General features: G+C 41.7%; 1 protein-coding gene across 9 annotated transcripts in view; it reads left to right on the forward strand.

The window, feature by feature from the left end:
- LOC142742413 (small ribosomal subunit protein eS26) overlaps positions 1 to 20,446 on the forward strand; it is a 71,801-nt gene that overhangs the window by 14,885 nt on the left and 36,470 nt on the right. For all 9 annotated transcript variants that reach the window (XM_075852125.1, XM_075852126.1, XM_075852127.1 and 6 more), the window contains exons 2-3: positions 8,850 to 8,904; positions 19,654 to 19,755. In XM_075852125.1, coding sequence (XP_075708240.1) covers positions 8,850 to 8,904; positions 19,654 to 19,755 — 157 coding nt within the window. The remainder of the gene's footprint in view (positions 1 to 8,849; positions 8,905 to 19,653; positions 19,756 to 20,446) is intronic.

Consider the following 20,446-nt stretch of genomic DNA (forward strand, 5'->3'; position numbering starts at 1 on the left):
GAACTATATAATTTACTTTTATTGTGGGAGCACAATTAGATTTCTATCAAACTAGACAGTGAAACTAAGCCACAAAAGGACATTGCTAAAGATGTATCCAAGCATATTAATGGAAAGTTGAGAGGAAGGAAAAAGTGTGGTAGAAAAAGGTGAGCAAGCAACAGGGATAACCGCAGCCTTGAAAGTATTGTCAAGAAAAGTCCATTCAAGAATCAGGGGGGAGATTCACAAGGCGTACACTGCGGTTGGAGCCAGTGCTTCAAGAGTCACCACACACCGATGTATCCAGGACATGGGCTACAACTGTCACATTCCTTGAGACCACGTCAGAAGTGTCTTACTGGGCTAAGGAGAAAAAGGACTGGTCTGTTGTGCAGTGGTCCAAAGTCCTGTTTTCAGATGAAAGTCAATTTTTCATTTGTAAATCAAGGTCTTAGAGTCTTAAGGATGAGTGGAGAGGCACTCAATCCAAGTTGCTTGCGGTCTAGTGTGAAGATTCTTTTTTTTTTTTTTTTTTTTCCTCCTACTACATAGGTGAGAAGATGAGCATTTGCACATCTGAAAACCCCCTGCGCCTAATCGGACCATTTGTGGACTACATGACTCAGATGACTAGCACCCGGATTACAGAGATTTTTGGTCTATTCAGCTCTGGTTAATAGGTGAAGATATTTGCATATAGACATATACCGAAGTGACATGTACAGTATAATAGGTGTCTCCGCTCCAGGAGAAGTCCCTGACTTCACTGTCAATGTATCGACATTGAAGTCAGGGACTCTTCTCCTGGAACAGTGGCGCAATCTACAGACCGGTATGGGGGGGGGGTGTAGAACTACCTACGGGGGGTCTGTGTGGCATTACCTCCGGGTGGTTGTATGTCACTACCTACGGGGGGGGGGGGGGGTGTGTGTCACTACCCACGCGGAGGGGGGGGGGGTGCTGTGTGTCACTACCTACGCGGAGGGGGGGGGTGCTGTGTGTCACTACCTACGGGAGGGGGGCTTTGTGTCACTACCTACGGGAGGGGAGCTGTGTGTCACTACCTACGGGAGAGGGGCTGTGTGTCACTACCTACGGCAGGGGAGCTGTGTGTCACTACCTACGGGAGGGGGGCTGTGTGTCACTACCTACGGGGGGGGGGGGGCGCTGTGTGTCACTACCTATGGGGGGGGCTGTGTGTCACTACCTACGGGGGGGGGGCTGTGTGTCACTACCTACGGGGGGGGGGGCTGTGTGTCACTACCTACGGGGGGGGGGCTGTGTGGCACTATCTACAGGGGGGTTGTGGCAGTATCTACAGAGGGCAGTGTGTGGCATTATCTACAGAGGGCAGTGTGTGGCATTATCTACAGAGGTAAGTATGTGGCAAAAATTTACAAATGAAATTCATCCGATTTTAAAACGGAGAGGGAAAAAAACGAATGCAAAACGGGTTAAAAACCGGCGACACGGCCCGGAACGGATGCAAACCGGCCGCGAAAAACGGCCCAAAACGGCCGATTTTATCAGCCGACACTCGGACCCTGTCGTGTGAATAAGGCCTTAGCATGTAACTGTTGCCTCAGGTGAATTTTTTACGGACCATTAGAATTGAAGGATAAGGATGCTGATGTTTGGTCTAATGGCAGAAATGAAAGAATCCATATGAGTATCTTGCATATGAATATGGGATTTTCCGATTCTATACATTTATAGATATTGTTTCCATATTATTATTATTTCAATGTCTCCCATTCAGGACTGTTAAGAGTCCCGGCGGTCAGAACTTTATTTCATTGAACGGATATGGAACCAAATTAGTATCTTCCAAGAAAAACTAAATGTGATTATGCGTTTACAGCGGCCATAGCGTCTCAGGACAATATGCTTTGTAGCGCCCGGCATCAGTGCCCTTATTTCCTTACCATTCCTTCTTTTTTTCCCTATAATTTTCCATGTTTTTGTTTTTATTAGTTTTTTAGGCATCGTAATAGAATATCTTGTAAGTACTGGAATTTATATGTCTTTATGCTGTACATGATGCATTTATGATATGATAACGTCATATAATTTGTTGTCGTTCTGACTAATTTTTTTATTTATTAAAATCTATTAAAAAAACCCCCATTGAAGCCAGAAAGTAAAATTTGCGCCATCTGCAACTGCGCTATTGATTCCGTCAAAAACACGGAAACCTTATGGAACGGAGACAAACGGAAACTATTAGCAACGGAAGCGTTACCAATGAAATCAATGGTAATGCTAACGGAAAGCTATGGTTTCCGTTTGTGGGTTCCCCTGACGGAAAGGTCTGAGGAAACCTCACAAACGGAACCCTGACGCAGGTGTGAACGAAGCCGAACACTCTGCCTCTGCATATTGCAGAGCAGTTTCCTGTTTAGGATAAATTATCACTAAAAATATTGACAGGGGACATGATCTTCTCTTGTTCCTATTTATGTTTAACAATATACACACAAAAAGAGCAGACTGGATGGATCTGTAGGTTCTTCTCTGCCATCAAATTCTATGTTTCTTCTTCTGGGAGAATTAGGCTACATTAACACTGCAGTGAAAAGAAAACGGCTGTTAAAAACGGATCAACGGTCAGGTTTTTTTTATGGCCGTGGAGTGTGCCTCCAAATTTTCATCCATTTTCTGGCTTCTACTGTTTTTTAATGGCCGTTTTCCATCCGCTTTTCGCAGCTGTTAAAAAATAAATAAAAAATAAAATACATAAATATAAAAAAAAAAAAAATCATTTATCAGGGTTTTTGTCCCAACCCCCTGAAAAGACTACAGTGCCCCTGTCGATAGTGCCCACATAGTGCTACAGTGCCCCTGTCGATAGTGCCCACATAGTGCTACAGTGCCCCTGTCGATAGTGCCCACATAGTGCTACAGTGCCCCTGTCGATAGTGCTACACTCTTAACTTTTCCCGTGCAGTTCTCTCTTCCAGCGATGCAGAATTTTCCCTCTTATGACCAGGCCTGCTCCAGCACAGCGATGCAGGTGGCGTCATTACATCATCAAGCTGCCTGCATCACAAAAATGCACCGAATGGTTCCCTTGCCAGCGATGTCAAATATATCCGTGTCCTAAGGATTCAGATACAATTGACTCCCCTTGTGAGGGCTAGCATTATTTTTTAAAAGCCGTCACACGGATGGCTTTCCGAAAAACGGCCGTTAAAAACTAATCTATTAACTGCTATGGAGGCCGTCGGGTCATGAAAATGGGCAAAAATAGAACGTGTTTTTTTTTTTTTTTGACCACAAGTATTCACAGGCTGTTAAAAAAATGGCCATGTGAATACACCAATAAGCTGTTTTTAACTGTCCTGTGAATACAGCCTTCGGGTATGTTCACATGGACTATTTTGCAGGTGTAAAAATCTGCCTCAAAATTCCTTCAAGATTTTGTAGTCAGATTTTGCCCTGCCGGCAGAACACTTGCCGTGTATTTCGCAGCGTTTTTCGCCCATGGCCTTTTAGCGCTGCGGGCAAAAACCATCGCAAAAAATGCGATCTCTGGCTCCCATTGATGTCAATGGGAGGTCAGGGACGAAAACGCCAGAAGAAAGGGCATGTTGCTTCTCCTACCCGCGAGCGTTTTTGACCGCAATGGGAGGCAATTTCTGTTTCCACGTCAAAAATAGCGCCAAAATAGTCTGTGTGAACTAGCCCTTAGAGGATTTATTTTTGGGGTAAATATTATTTATTAAGCAAACTTAAACATTGAGAAAAAAATTAGAAAACAAACCATATATATATATATATATATATATATATATAAAAAAATAAGTTATATTCTACAAATCAAAGCAGAAGTAGATGATTTCCTATAACATCTTATCAAAAAAGATCGTTTGGCCGACTAGTAGGATACGTCCACACTGCAGAATTTCCATGTGAAAATTCAGCCGGGTATTACAGTAGCAGCAAAGTGGATGAGATTAGAACAAATCTCATCCACTTGCTGCGGAAATTGACCGGCGCTGTGGATTCTCAATCTGCAGCATGTCAGTTTCTCTTGCGAAACCAATGCAGAATTTCTGCTCTGAAAATCCAGACAGAAATTCTGCAGTTCACGCTGTGTGGTGACAAACCTGCAAGATGGCAGATGTATTTTTTCATTGACGTTACAATAGCAAAGTTTCTATGGAATCAAGACAGGTGAGCGGCTGCCAGACATCTCCGGTCTAACCAGTTTGATCTATTACCACCCTGATATCGGACAACTACAGCAGCATTTCCCTCGGTGAGCTTTTGCTCCTCTAGGACGCTGACTAATGTAATTGTTGTTAAGGGTTCATGGCTCAATATTAGGGTATGTTCACACGCAAACGCAAAATACGTCTGAAATTACGGAGCTGTTTTCAGGCGAAAACAGCTCCTGAATTTCAGACGTTTTTGCTTCTACTCACATTTTTCGCGGCGTCTTTTACGGACGTAATTGGAGCTGTTCTTCATTGGAGTCAATGAAAAACGTCCCAAGAAGTGTCCTGCACTTCTTTGACGCGGACGTAATTTTACGCTCTGTCTTTTGATAGCTACGCGTAAAATTACACATCGTCTGAACAGAGCACCGTAAGACCCATTGCAAGCAATGGGCAGATGTTTGCAGACGTAATGGAGCCGTCTTTTCAGGCGTAATTCGAGGCGTAAAATGCCTCAATTACGTCTGAAAATAGGCCGTGTGAACATACCCTTAATGACATACTTGACATGTAAATGTACCACAAAAGTGTATACATAAGGTTGTACGTGCACCCTGGCAGCACATGCAGTCCATCTAGTCCCCACTGACTGAAAACAACTGTACAGTTTTCAGCCGCATTGAAGTTCCCTTCTGTAACAATATAACGTGTTTAGAGTCCTATAAGAGGGGCAGATAAACTGTTTTATAATAAGGGTATGTTCCCACCCACAGGATACACTGCAGATTGTCTGCAACAGAATCTCATGAAAAACACTGGTAAATCTGTCACAAAAATCCACACCAGATAGTGCGTTTTTCTATATCATATTGCTGCGGTTTTACCTGCGGATTTAGTGTTCAACATTGAAGTTAGCAAAGTATATGGGCACCTGCGGATTTCCAGCGGTTTTTACTTTGTTTCTGCCACGTAAAAACTGTAAATACGGCAACAAAACAAATCTGTTGCAAAATTTCTGCTCCCCATTGAAGTCTATGGGCCAAACACGCAGCATCTCCGCGCAGAACCCGCAGCATAAATTGACGTGCTGCAGAATTGAAAGTCGCACCATAGAACACTTTCCGCACAACTTTCTGCGTTTTTTTTACTACAGCGTGGGCATGAGATTTTCTAAATCTCATTTACTTTGCTGCTGCTGTGAATACTGTGCAAATTCTGCACAAAATTCCGTTGCGGAAATTCTGCCGCATTTACGCTAAGTGGGAACCCAATTTTCATGTGTGAATGATCGGGAAGGGGTTCACACAAACAATGGGTTGTTGTTATCCACTTTACATTATTGTCGGTAGCACATCCCATGTTTGCGACTCCAGACTGACGACAAATGAGTGCTTTATCGTTTTTGTTTTTTGATCGCTGGGCAAGGATCGGGAACAAACATTTGTACGAACGACTGATCGGGCGATCGTCCTGGGTAAACACTGTTGTGTACAGTGTTGAAGGGTCTAAAAACATTTGTCATATCTGCCAGCTTATATCGCAGATTTGACATCTTTGTCCTAGGAGATGGCTTCTCTTCACCAGATGTTTTTAGTCCTAGCAGATGGTCTTTGCTCCAAAGAATGGGAATCTCTCGCATTCCCAGGAAGTGTATGAGCACTCGACAGTTTCCCCTTGTGCCATAGACTTTGAATAGAGTGGCAGAGCGCATGCCCGACCTGCGCTCCATTCAACTCCTCCTGGCAGCGGACATGTGGCTGAGGGGGGGGGGCACCGATGAACGGTGATCCCATTCTGGTGATCGGTGGGGGTCCCAGCGGTCAGATCCACACCGATTTAACAGTTGTCACCTATCCAGTTTATAGATGATGATTTGTGGTTACCAGAATAACCCTTTAATAACTTTATGTACTAATAATTAATTACTGATAGGGAAGAATGTGAATAGTAATGTATTGGATAACTTAAATCGCCTATCTGCTATTGTTTAGTTACAAACCAATGAGGAAGAAGGTATTGTAGGCGTTCATTAAATATCTGTGTAAAATCTAGTTGAGCCTCTCCTGTGGACCAATGGTAGTCGTGTGTCCAGGACAATCCCTTCTTCCATCCGCTGAAGTCAGAAGAGCCCCTTTTAGGCACGGGAATACTTTTCTGGGAATATAAACTGAAGCATACGAGACCCGTAAGATCAGCTAGATCATTATATTGTTATTGTTTATATTGTATTGCGATCACTTTATCCATTATCTGTGTTGATAAAAAAAAAAATTATCAGCGACATGGTACTCTCAGATCACCCCATGCACTCATGTGATGCTGATAACTGACCTGTGACCTGTTGAATGTTTTGCATTGCCATTTTCGAACTATGTTGTGTATACTTTGAACGTTTTGTGATACAAAATAACAAAATGAAAATAAAAGAATTTATAAAAAAAAATAAAAAATAATTATCACTATTGTATTCATGTTGCTATAATTCATTAAAGTTATTTCCTTTAAGTAGTCTGTTTTTGATTATTGATGTCAATCTCTGGTACTGTAATCGGCTGCGGTTCTGCAGCATTTCCATCCCGTGTGGAGGGGCCTTAGAATATACCATATACCACAGTCTGAAGTGCAGGTTTTTTTCTAACTTGCTCACAACAATGTATTTTTAATAATTGTGTTACAGGATGTAGGAGAAATAATGTAATAAATTGCAGCAATTGGTGACTTTTTATACTCCGAGATTTGTTGAAGGGAATAAGGGGATGGGAGGAAACCACCAGCTCCACGTTCCTGTGTCCAAGTCTCGCCCGGATCTCTGTGACGGCACACGGCAGACGATACGAGAAAAAGAGAAGAAGGATCCAGCGATGTATATATAAATGGGGAAACTCGGTTTCCACTTTATTGATCAAAAACAGTAAAAGATGAACACAGGAGAAATGACAAGGTGGTTGAATTGGCAAATGAAAGGAAGCCTACGCGTTTCGAGCACGGTCTGTGCTCTTATTCATGGCTGATTCATGAGTCCGCCATGAATAAGAGCACAGACCGTGCTTGAAACGCCAATTCAACCACCTTGTCATTTCTCCTGTGTTCATCTTTTATTGTTCTTGATCAATAAAGTGGAAACTGAGTTTCCCCATTTATATATACATCGCTGGATCCTTCTTCTCTTTTTCTCGACTTTTTATACTGCCTGTTTATAACCAGGATTCTCCATTCAGAGATTTTAAAAACAAAATTATGTTTGTGTAGTCCAGACTACAGAGACGTCCTAATCCAAGACACTATTGGATCTGATCAGTTTTGGCAAGCAAGTTATTTTTTTTACCACTATGAAGTTTCCTATGTTTATATTATTAAAAACTCTACAAAACCCACAAAATAATCTTAGCACTAAATTTAAAGGTTACCTCCAATAATATTGCTGACCATAAAGTTCAAAAGTGACGACGGGAGAAACTTAGCAGCCAGACAGCCCACTCTCCAGTCTGGCTTGAAAAGTAACGTCCCACTGTCAATTTTAATTTGGCTTGAGATACAGTCAGCAAGATTATTAGAGGTATAACCAAATGAAAACAATAGTGGTAAAATTGGCCCTGTGTATTTTGCATTTGCGTCCCGGCTGGAAGAAATGTCTATTCACTGTCTAAACACTTCAGTAACGTTAATGGTCAGTATTCTGAATACATATCACGTCCTAGCTGGAGGTAATGTATATTTATTGTCAGGACACATGAGTAGCGTTATAGTGTGTGTATGAGGCTACACATGCAGTCTAAATGAATGGAGAGAAGTGTATGACGCTGATTGGTCAGCGTCATACACTCCTCTGTACAACGCCCACTTGGTCAAAAAGTAAAACCCGCCCAGTTGTCCATTGAGAAACTCATTAGCATAAAGCTAATATGGGTCATAACCGTCAAGAATGATCGTTTTTCAAAATAAAAAACACTGCTGTAATCTACATTACAGCGCCGATCACATCATGTACAATATAGGCCACTTATAATGTGGTGACAGAGCCTCTTTAAGTAGAAAAGCCATTTCTTAGCTTCTGATCTGTCACCAACTCTCGATCATTCAGTGCCTGGCATCAGTGATACGCTACAGGATGTTGTTGGTAAATATGAAACCACGTGGCAGTGATACTGTGTTTTAACATTATATCCCAGTAGTGATTGCATTATTTAGTCACTGCAAGTTGTTTTTTTTTTTTTGTTTTTTTTTGTTGTTGCATGGAATGATTTAGCGTTAGTAATCACTATTGAGAATTTATTTGCATCCCAAAATAAGGCTTCGTTCACATCTGCGTCAGGGCCCCGTTCTGACGGAGCTTTCTGTTGAAACAGAGCCCTGACTGACAAAAACTGACACTAACTGAAATCAAAGGTTTACGCTTCCATCGCCATTGAATCAATGGTGACGGATCCGGTGCCACTGGTTTCAGTTGGCCATTATTTTCAATCAGCTCTTTGTGCGGTCCGGGCTCCGGGGCCATGCACGGACCGTGGAAACCACGGTCGTGTGCATGGCCCCATAGGAATGAATGGGGCCACAATTCTCCCGGGGATTTTTGGGGGAATTGCGGCCGCAAAAGCACGTTCGTGTGCATGGGGCCTTAAGCGATAACATGCAACTAGAGGTTTATATATGGATTCAGTCTGTAGACTGTAGCTAAAATGTATCCTTTTTTGTTTTGTTTTGTTTCAGAGAAACCAGTCGAAAATGGAAATTGAAGACTATAATGGCCGCTCTTATATGTCAGGTATGCATAAAGTGATCATTTCTAAAATCATGAATCAATGTTCCTTTTTTTGCTGCCCCCCCTTCACTCCCACCTCTTTTCTTCTGTACCCCGTTTGAGACAAGTTTCAATAAAAACAAGTTAAAAAAAAAAGTGATCATTTCTAACTGTTCTGTTCTGAGATGTGTGAATGGAATTGATCAGCCTTTTAATGCAAAGTATACAGTCCCTGAAATAAAATTACATATTGGTTGTCCGAAGTAATTAAGAAACTGAAACACATGGAAACATTAGGACACACCCGTCATGTTCCGTCTATGTCATTCATTCACTAATACAACAAATGTTTATTACAATTTTTACTAGGTTACTTTCGCATTTAAGACGCTCAGTTCGGGTTTCTGGAGCCATTTGGTAAAGTCCAGGATCCCTATAAGAGGTGCATCCATTGATATCCGCAGGATCCAAAATGTAATGTTCTAGCTAGACTTGTTTTACATTGGCCATCTGGTTCCTGTAGAGCCCTTGAAATATTGCAAGGTACACATGCACTACTCTTTTTAACCCCTTCAAGACCAAGCTCATTTTGGCCTTCAGGACCGGACCCATTTTTTCAAATCTGACGTGTCACTTTGGTAATAACTTCGGAATGCTTTTACCTGAAAAAATTTGGTCGATAAATTCATTGCTTATTTGTGAAAAACACAAATTTAGAGAGAATTTGAAGAAATTATGATTTTCCTAATTTTAAATGTATCTGCTTGTAAGACAGATAGTAATACCACACGAAATAGTTACTAATTAACATCCCCATATGTCTACTTTATGTTTGCATCGTTTTTTTGAACATCCTTTTATTTTTCTAGGACGTTACAAGACTTAGAACTTTAGCAGCAATTTCTCACATTTTTAAGAAAATTTCAAAAGGCTATTTTTTTCAGGGACGAGCTCAGTTCTGAAGTGGTTTTGAGGACTCTATATATTAGAAACCCTCATAAAACACCCCATTATGAAAACTGCACCCCTCAAAGTATTCAAAACAGCATTCAGAAAGTGTTTCAACCCTTTAGGCGTTTTACAGGAATTGAAGGAAAGTAGAGGTGACATTTTCAAATTTTTATATTTTTTACAAAACTCATTTGTAATAAATTTTTTATCTGTAACACAGAAGGTTTTACCCGAGAAATGCATCTCAAAATTTATTGCCCAGATTCTGCAGTTTTTAGAAATATCCCACATGTGGCCCTAGTGTGCTAATGGACTGAAGCACCGGCCTCAGAAACAAAGGTGCACCTAGAGGATTTTGGGGCCTCCTTTTTTTAGAATATACTTTAGGCACCATTTCAGGTTTGAAGAGGTCTTGTGGTGCCAAAACAGTGGAAACCCCCAAAAGTTACCCCATTTTTGAAACTACACCCCTCAGGCAATTTATCTAGGGGTATAGTTAGAATTATGACCCCACAGGTTTTTTTGCTAAATTTATTCGAATTAGTCTGTGAAAAAGAAAATCTTCAAGTTTTTGCAAGGAATAAAGGAGAAAAAGCACCACAACATTTGTAAAGCAATTTCTCCCGATTACGGAAATACCCCATATGTGGTAATAAACTGCTGTTTGGACCCACGGCAGTGCTCCGAAGGGAAGGAGCGCTATTTGGATTTTGGAATACTGATTTTACTGGAATGGTTTACGGTGCCGTGTCGCGTTTGCCACGCCCAGGAGGGATCTAAACAGTGGAAACCCCCCAAAAGTTACCCCATTTTGGAAACTATACCCTTCAAGGAATTTTTCTATTGGTATAGTTAGCATTTTGACCCCAGAGGTTTTTTGCTGACTTTTTATTGGAATTAGTCTGTGAAGATGAAAATGTACTTTGTTTTTCTGAAAAAACATAGAATTTTCAAATTTTTATAAGGAGTAAAGGAGAAAAAGCACCTCAACATTTGCAAAGCAATTTGTCCTGATTACGGCAATACCCCATATGTGGTAATGAACTGCTGTTTGGACAAACGGCAGGGCTCAGAAGGGACAGAGCACCATTTGGATTTTGCAGCTCAGATTTTGCTGAATTGGTTTCTGGGGGCCATGTCACATTTGCAGAGCCCCTGAAGTACCAGTATAGGAGAAATTCCCCAGGTGTGATCCCATTTTGGAGACTTTACCCCTCAAAGAATTAAATTGGAGGTGTAGTGAGCATTTTGAGCCCTCAGGTGTTTTATAGATTTTATTAGAATTGGGCCGTGAAAATGAAAAAATATTATTTTTTTCAATAACCTGTAGATTTAGCTCATAATTTTTCATTTCCACAAGGAATACAGGAGAAACGGCACCCCAAAATGTGTTACACAATTTCTCCTGAGTAGGGAAGTACCCCATATGTGGTTGTAAACTGCTATTTGGACACATGGCAAAGGTCTAAAGGGAAAAAGCGCAATTTCATTTTTGGAGTGGAGATTTTACAAAATTTGTTTTTGGCGCCATGTTGCATTGCGCTGAGGTACCACTACAGTGAAAACCTCTGAGAAGTGACCGCATTTGGGAAACTACACCCCTCAAGGAATTCATCTAGAAGTGTAGTGAGCATTTTGAGCCCAAAGGTTTTGTAGAAATTAGTGCACAGTGGATGTTGCAGATTTAAAATTGCCATTTTCCACAGATATGCTATTTCAGTGCCCAATGTGTTGTGCCCAGCTTGTACCACTGGAGACACACACCCCATAAATTAAGCGGTTCTCCAGAGTACAGTAATACCCCATATGTGATCATAAACTGCTGTTTGGGCACACTGCCAGGCCCAGAAGGAGCGCCATTTGGCTTTTGGAGCGCAGATTTTGCTTGGTAGTAGTTTTGTTTAGTGTTTTACTGGTGTTTCAGCTTATAATGTGGGGGCATATGTAAGCTGGGCGGAGTGCATCAGGGTATATGTAAGCTGGGCGGAGTGTATCAGGGTATATGTAAGCTGTGCAGAGTACATCAGGGTATATATAAGCTGGGCGGAGTACATCAGGGTATATGTAAGCTGGGCGGAGTACATCAGGGTATATGTAAGCTGGGCGGAGTACATCAGGGTATATGTAAGCTGTGCAGAGTACATCAGGGTATATGTAAGCTGGGCGGAGTACATCAGGGTATATGTAAGCTGGGCGGAGTACATCAGGGTATATGTAAGCTGGGCGGAGTACATCAGGGTATATGTAAGCTGGGCGGAGTACATCAGGGTATATGTAAGCTGGGCGGAGTACATCAGGGTATATGTAAGCTGTGCGGAGTACATCAGGGTATATGTAAACTGGGCGGAGTACATCAGGGTATATTTAAGCTGGGCGGAGTACATCAGGGTATATGTAAGCTGTGCAGACTACATCAGGGTATATGTAAGCTGGGCGGAGTGTATCAGGTCATAATAGGATGATGTAATAATGGGGTAAATGAATAATAAAATTAATTATCCATGGATAGTACACTTTCAACCAATCCTTTATGCACAGGCTGGATTTTTGGGTGCAGGAGTCGCACTTCCAAAGGGTGTCCGTGGTATTGTACAAAATATCCGCACTCCAGCATTGTCTAATCTTTGACTTCTTGACTAGCCCCACAGACCACAAAATGTCATAGTTTCCGCTGCATTTACAGGGTCTACCAGTGGGGGCTGCAAATGATGACGTGGGGTTTTAAGTGAAGAACTGCTTCACATAAAAATTAGTCTGGGTCGTCGTTTTGCATTATAACTTTTGAGTCATAACTTTTTATTTTTCCGTTGACGAGCTGTGTGACTGCTTGATTTTCATGGGAAGGGTTGTAGTTTTTATTAGTATAATTTGGGGTACATGTGATAATTTGATCAGATTTTATTAAAAATTTTTGGGAGGTGAGGAGACCAAAAAACAGAATCTCTCACTTTTTTTTTATACATTTTTAACGGCGTTCTCTGTGCAGTATAAACAACATGTTTACTCTATTCTGTGTTTCGATACGATTATAGCAATACCAAATTTATTTAGTGTTGTTTTTTATGTTTTACTACTTTTACACAATAAAAACACTTTTTTCTAAATAAAATGTTTTAGTGTCACCATGTCCCGAGAGCCATAAGTTTTTAAGTTTTTGTTGACGGAGCTGTTTTAGGGCTTGTTTTTTGTGTCAAAAACTGTATTTTTTTTGTATTGGTAACATGTTTTTTATTCCATTTTTTTTTTGGAAACAACGTGACCAAAAAAGGAAATTCTGCCATTTTGTTTTTTATTGTATTTTTTTTTACGGTGTTCACCGTGCGGGATAAATAATATGATATTTTTATAGGTCAGCCCGATACGATCCTACGATACCTATTATGTCTAGTTTTTGTCCTTTTTTTTTTTTCCCATTTTATTTCTAATTATAAAGGGCTTGATCAGGGAAACAAGATCTTCTGATCCCCTGTACAATACTCTGCACTACTTTTATGTATTTACTTGTGTAGTGCAGTGTATTGTAACTGTCATTTTACAAGTGACAGTTGAGCCTATTACGTCCTGCCTCGGGCAGGACCTAATAGGCACCCGTACCTGGCAACCAGGAAGCCGTTGCTAGGCTTCCTGGTTGCCATTGCAACCATCAGCACCCCGCGATTTTTCACGGGGTACAGAGGGAGCCCCCTCCCTCTGTGTTAATCACTTAAATGCCGGTGACGCAATTGACAGCGGCATTTGAGGGGTTAAACGGCGGCGATCGGAGAGAACTGTGATCGCCGCCTTTGCAGCGGGATGTCAGCTGTATATTACAGCCGACACCCACTGAAGATGAAGCGCGCACAGCTCCTGTGCCCACTTCATCCTCAGGGCATAACTGTACGCCCATTTGCGGGAAGGGGTTAAAGGGTATGTCCACCTTTTGAATACCATTTTACAGTATATATAAAGTACAAGTTGGAGTTGGGTAACTTTCCTGAAAATAGAGAGCGGCTTGGCGATTTGGTCTAAAAATAAAATTGTGATTTATTTATTTCACAAATATAGATGATTCTCGAGTTTTTCTTTACATTTTTCTAAACAAAATAAAAAATTACCTAGAGAACATTCTTTTACATAACACTTAAAACCTAAGGGACCATTCCAATAAAAAGTATATACAAGGCATTTGGAAAGTTTTCAGACTTTTTTACATTTCGGCCAGTTAGGCAGACAAGTACAAGGCTGTATGATCTCTCGCGAGAGATCAATCTTGTCATTCTCTGCCGACAGCTGAAGGGAGAGCTTGTGCGCGCGCACACGCTCTCCTCTCTCCAGCTCTTGCTGTAACACTGTCAGTAGCTGATTGGACAGTGTCTCCGCCATAGTAACACGCCCCATTGACAGCTCAGGGGGTTATTTAAATATTAGGCGCCAAATATAACAGCACTGATATCTAAATAACGGAGGAGGGTAGAAAAAAAATGTAAAGTGCCCCAGGGTTTGTGCAGCCCTGCCTATTACATGCTGCACTCCGCTGCACGTGTATGGGCAGGTGAAAAGGTCTCTTTAAGAATATTTCAGTACTTTGCTCCATATATCTTTCCCTCAAACGACCAGTCTCCCTGTCCCAGCCGCTGAAAAACACCCCCACAGCATGATGCTGCCACCCCCATGCTTCACTGTAGACATGGTATTAGGCAGGTGATTAGCAGTGCTTTGTTTCCTCCAGATATGACGTTTAGAATTGAGGCCAAAAAGTTCAGTCTTTGTTTCAGCAGACCACAGAATCATGTTTCTCAGTCTGAGAGTCCTTTAGGTGCTTTTTTGCAAACTCCAGGCAGACTTCCATGTGTCTTTTACGGAGGAGAGGCTTCTTTCTGGCCACTCTGCCATAAATTCCAGAGTGGTGGAGATCTGCAGTGATGGTTGACCTTCTGGAAGTTTTTCCCATCTGCACACAGGATCTTTGGAGCTCAGCCAGTGTGTCCATTGAGTTCTTGATCACCTCTCTTACCAAGGCCCTTCTCCCCCCGATTAGTTTGGTAGGGCGGCCAGCTCTGGGAACCATCTCCCATTTAAGAGTTATGGAGGCCACTGTGCTCTTGGGAGCTTTCAGTGCAGCAGAATTTTTTTTGTACCCTTCTTCAGATCTGTGCCTCCGCACAATCCTGTCTTTTAGCTCTACAGGAAGTTATTTCCTCCTCATGGCTTGGTTTTTGCTCTGATATGCATTGTCAGCTGTGAGACCTTGTATAGACTGAGTTGTGTCTTTCTAAATCATGTCCAATAAAATTAATTTACCAGGTGGACACCAATCCAGGTGTAGAAACATTTCAAAGATGATCAATAGAAATGGGAGGCCCCCAGAGCTTAATTTCAAGTGTCATAGCAAAGGGTCTAAATACTTTTGCCCATGTGAAATTTGAGCTTTTCATTTCTAATACATTTGCAAAAATTACTAAAAATCTGTTTTCACAGTCATTATGGGGTATTGAGTGCAGAATGATGAGGAAAAAACTAGATTCCTTTTTTTTTTTTTATCTTCTCACAAGACCTCAACGTAACAACGTAACAAAATGTGAAATGGACTGAAGACTTTCTGAATGCACTGTATAATGGAATATGTGTGCATGAAATTCTCTTTATGTAAAAGAACGAGGCCCATTCTGATATAAAAAAAAGAGGGACAGAGGGACCGTTTCTCTGTCTATCAGACAGTCTCTCTCTCTTTAGAATTCTCAGCTACAGCAGTTTCTAAGGCTGTAAATGTACTATGTCTCAGGTGGCCAGACTCTTGGATAGGACTTACAAATCTCCACAGTCTCTCTCAAAGCAGCACACAAACCCCTCACATTGCTGACATGGGACTGGAAGTACAGTACCACCGTACTCCACACACCTAGATTTTTCACCTTCCAGACTAAACCGTTCAGTGGCAGCCTTCTCCAACTTACTCCACCTGGCCACATACCATGCAGCAGTAATAGCTCTACTGCAACTCCAGCAGCATCTCCCCGCTTCTCAACTCCCCTGCCACCACCCTTACTACTTAAACTATCCATCATGAGTCCGTTCTCCGAGGAGGCTAGCGTGACTCCACATCAGGCTGCAACCAGGGGCAGGGAATCGTCACGGCATTGTGTTGCCACCTTCCCCCTGGATGCAGCCTGATGTGGAGTCATGCTGGCCTTTTCTCCCTGAGAACTGACTCTGGTGGTGAAAGGAGTTTCATATTGTCAGCCAAGGCGCTGAGAAGCAGGGATATTCCACTGCTGGAGTTGTAGTAGAGCTATCGGCTCACATGCTCCTCAGTAGCCACTATTGTCTGGTGGGGCCGAGGAGACTGCTCCTGTTTTATCCAGGGAACTGGGACATAGTTTTTCAGGGAAGCAGTGGAGTAAATCCTTTCTTCTGACTTAGAAGCTCTTAAGTCTCCTGTAAATTACATGAACTCAATTACAAAATTATATCCCAGTGGTATATGCCAAGTTACACAAAATGTATCCTTGGGTCTCCCACCTATGCTCGAGATGTCTCAAATCATGATGGCACGATATTACATGTCTGGTGGGAGTGCCCGTCTATAGTTTCTCTGGCGGGAAGTAACTTCCCTGTATAAATGCATTATGTCAGACGTCAATCCAGATATTCCAGAGATTGCTCAAGTATCCATGTTCCATGTCTAAACATAAAATAGGGCTCCTATTTATCTTGGCTATGCCTCCGGTTATTCCCAGACTGTGAAAATCTCCTACCCCTCCCTCTCGGCTGATGTAGGTGGAAGCCTTAAACTCGTTGAGACTAAAGTTAATGATGATAATATGTATGCTGCTTACATATATATATTGGCAATTGGTTATCCAATCTAATGACTCCCCCATATAATTAATTTTTATGCTCTCTCATGCTGCCAGGTGATTACTCCGTGTCTCCCCCCCCCCCCCTCTTTTCCTTTCCTCACCATGTTATTTGTATATCCAGAATTTGCAGCACCTGTCCACTTCCTTTCTGTAATGTTAAAGGGGTTTTCCAGCCGATTAAAAATTGATGGCCTCTCCTCAGGATAGGCCATCAATAGCTGATGGATTCATTGAAGTGAATGGGAGAAGAGGCTGCAATACCTGTGAGTCGCCACTAAATGTGTGTCAAACATTCACAGTGAGCAAGAAGAAATGAAGGGGAAGCAGCGCTCGTACGAGCGCTGCAGCCCCTTCAAAACAGCTGATCGGCGGGGCTCCCGAGATTCGGTCCCCGACCCATCAGCTGTTGATGGCCATCAATTTTCATCGGCTGGAAAACCCGTTAAACCCGTTGCTTTGGTACTGCCTTGGTATTGCTTTTTCATCAGGGGGTGCACCCTTTTATTATCGCTGTACTGTATTTATCTTTGGAAAAGAGATGATTAATAAAAATATATTGAACCATTAATTGCATATAAATGGTGAGCTGTGCTGCTCTTTCCACAATGGTCTTCCATTTTCTGCAAGGAGACAGAATAAACAGCTTTCTGTGGTTATTTGTGCTGAATGAACTTGAAAGTGGAATTTTTCAAGCGCGTTTTCATGACGTTTTTTTACATACGTTTTCAGTGGCATTTTTTTATTTAGGGACATTTTCTAAGTTTTTTTTTTTTGTTTTTTTTTTAAAGTTCTATAGAGAAGCCGATGGAGGAAAATTGCAGAAAAAACTCCATTGAAAACTCTCCGGAAGTCAATGGGTCCCCTCCTGTTCAGAGGTTCCTGTGGTCCATGTGGCTGCTGTAAAGCATATTTCTAAACACGGTTAAAAGCAGCTCAGGCAAGATGGCTGCCCCCATAATTATGTACGGAAAATAGAATAAAAAATTCTGCCATCAAGAAATAAAAACCGATTAGAAAAAAGATTTTGTTTCACACTCTGGTTTTGATTAGGAAAAGTAATTTATATAGGTGATACATTTACTTTTAAGTCATTGCTCTATTTGGCTGTACATCTAAGGTTCTGTTCACATCTCCGTCATAGGAACAACGAAAAACCAGAATGGCTGGATCCATCACATAGCTGAAACCAACGTTGCCCAACGAATCCCGTTGATTTTAATGGGTTTCCATCACAGTGTCCGTCGTTTTGCCTAACAAAATAATGCTGCTTTCTGTGTTATTCTGTTCAGCAAAACCTATGGAATCTGCGGCGGAGGCTCCTAACTGAGCCTCCGCCGCAGATGTGAACAGAGCCTTACGTTGTCCCATGATAAGCATCCAACGACTTACATACGAACTAACCTGGAGAGAATATATGCCATATATCTCTCCTACTAAAAATGTCCCTGTTTCCGATCCCTGTCCATATCGGTCCCTAGATGAAGTCTATTTTACAATGGAAACTGTTTTGTTTTGTAAGTGGTCAGGGCAGGGTTCCTTTATCACACTCCTTAGCTCTTTGGAATGCGCTTTTAAAAGTAATTAGATGAAATCACCAGCGCCTATGAATAAACTCTGGAAGGGGTTAACAAGTATTTAAAAGAAAACCGGTCACAGGGATGTAATTGAAATTCCCGATTCCAGGTTTCAGAAATTTCATCACAAAAGGTGAGAACGTATTAAAACACAATTATTAATTGATAGTTCATATAATAAACCAAAAATGAATGATAAAAGCATTTATGCAAGTTTTTCCAAATGAGTGGGCGAGTCACCCACTCATAAAGAGGCGATGCCAATAAATGTCAAAATCCAAACATTGCAAGGCAAGAAATGGATCAGTCTTACCAAATCCTGCAGATCGCCCGATTGATGAAATGGTTGTAGTGTTGCAGTGGGGAAGGGACATCGATAATTCCCTTTCAAGTCCTGTTCAATGCGCAATGACACACTCATTTCTATGGGGCCAACCGTTTGGCTGTTCCGACAAAAATAGGACAGGTCCTACTCATGTCCGTTTTCGACGGAACAGTCTCGGCCATTTCATTCATTTGGTCCGTGTGCCCTCTGTGCTTCACGGATCCGTCAATAGCGGCCGTATGACGGCCAACGGAAGTGTGCATGAGGCCTTAATGGTCCTTTTTATTTATCTGTATATTTGCACTATTTTTGTGTGCATGCAAGATATTGCAAAAATAAGCAAAACACGCACTTATACATACACATATTTATTATGGGGAAATGTTATAATGATTGTTAAGCATGTTACTGTAATGTTGAGAGAACTGCATATCACTAGTGAACAATAACCATCGTATGGGAGAATTCATAATGACACATTTACGGTGTGTCAATACAAAATGCTGCAAAATGCTAATAAGAATAATACACTTATCTTCTATAATAATGTTCCTGTCTGGTATTCTAATATTTTGATATAAGGTTTGGTTAAAGGGGTTTTATGTAAATAAAGCTTTATTCCTAACTATGTCCTCTGAACCCCAACCTTCATGGTGCGGTGGGTGCCACATCCAGGCGGAGAATGATGTAGAGGTGGCGTTTGTGTGTAGCACTTTCCATTCTGTTCTATGGGAGTAATGGAAACCGGCATGAGCTCACTTGTTTCCATAACTCCCACAGAAGTGGATAGAGACAGTCACACACATGCGCAGCCACCTCTCCATTCATTATCAGCCTGGATGCCGCGGCCAACTCACCAGGAAGGATTGGGGGGCAGTGGATATTTGATTCTAGGGGAGAATATCTCCATACACACAGACCAATGGAGGCTGTGCATGCACACCTGTTCAGGACCTGTGCCAGTGTGCATGAGCCCTACGACTGACTTAATAGGGCACAGGGTTTGTTTGAGATGTCCGGTGCTCCGCCAGGCCACACTTCTCCTATTATCTGTCTAAATACAATGTTTTCCTTGGCATTGCAGCTGGCGACTCCTCTCTGGAAAAGGATTTCTCCGATGCATTGATAGGACCCGCTGTGAGCACACCAAACAGCAGACACTCATCCCCAAGCCGCTCACTTAGTGGTAAGTATATCACCAACTGGCTACTCTTTTAGCTATGAGTCAAGTGTTGAAGCAAGAAGATCCTCACCTATTAACTGCCAAAATCCTTACCAGTCTCTGGCGCATGGAAGCTGCAGCATTCTGGGAAATGGAAGCATATTCTCCAGGTAACCGCTGACAAGATACCAAGCCAAATCTGTCCCCAGCCCCATAAACTGCATCTGCGGCTTTGGTTGCAATAATGATATTTATCTTTGAGGAGATATTACATGAATGTTTTATGCGGAGCAATCTGTGCCTTGTAGTAAAGCAACTGACAACACTTTATGTAGAGATTGGTTTATCACTTGAGGAATTAAGACATTAGAAATACTGTATATGTGGACTGGTTTAGTGACTTTGCAGGTATTGTACAAAATAATTATGCTTCTATAAAATACACAAAAAAAATATATTTGTTTAGCTTAATCTCTCTACTGCTCCCAATTGAAATCCGAGTTCCTGAATTTCCCCAGATTTAATTGTTACCTCTTAGTTGCGCTCCATCTCTGATACTTTACTGTATTTTGACAAAAACCATTGCAGCTGTATTCTACATACAGACACAAGGTCACCTGCTACAGTAAAGCAGTTCTATCTTTTTATACCGTTTTGATGACTCTATGTATTAATGTGTAGATATAGGCACATCCTGTGTTATATCTTCCCCAGC

Source organism: Rhinoderma darwinii, chromosome 2, assembly GCF_050947455.1.
Source record: "Rhinoderma darwinii isolate aRhiDar2 chromosome 2, aRhiDar2.hap1, whole genome shotgun sequence".
NCBI classification, from domain to species: domain Eukaryota; kingdom Metazoa; phylum Chordata; class Amphibia; order Anura; family Rhinodermatidae; genus Rhinoderma; species Rhinoderma darwinii.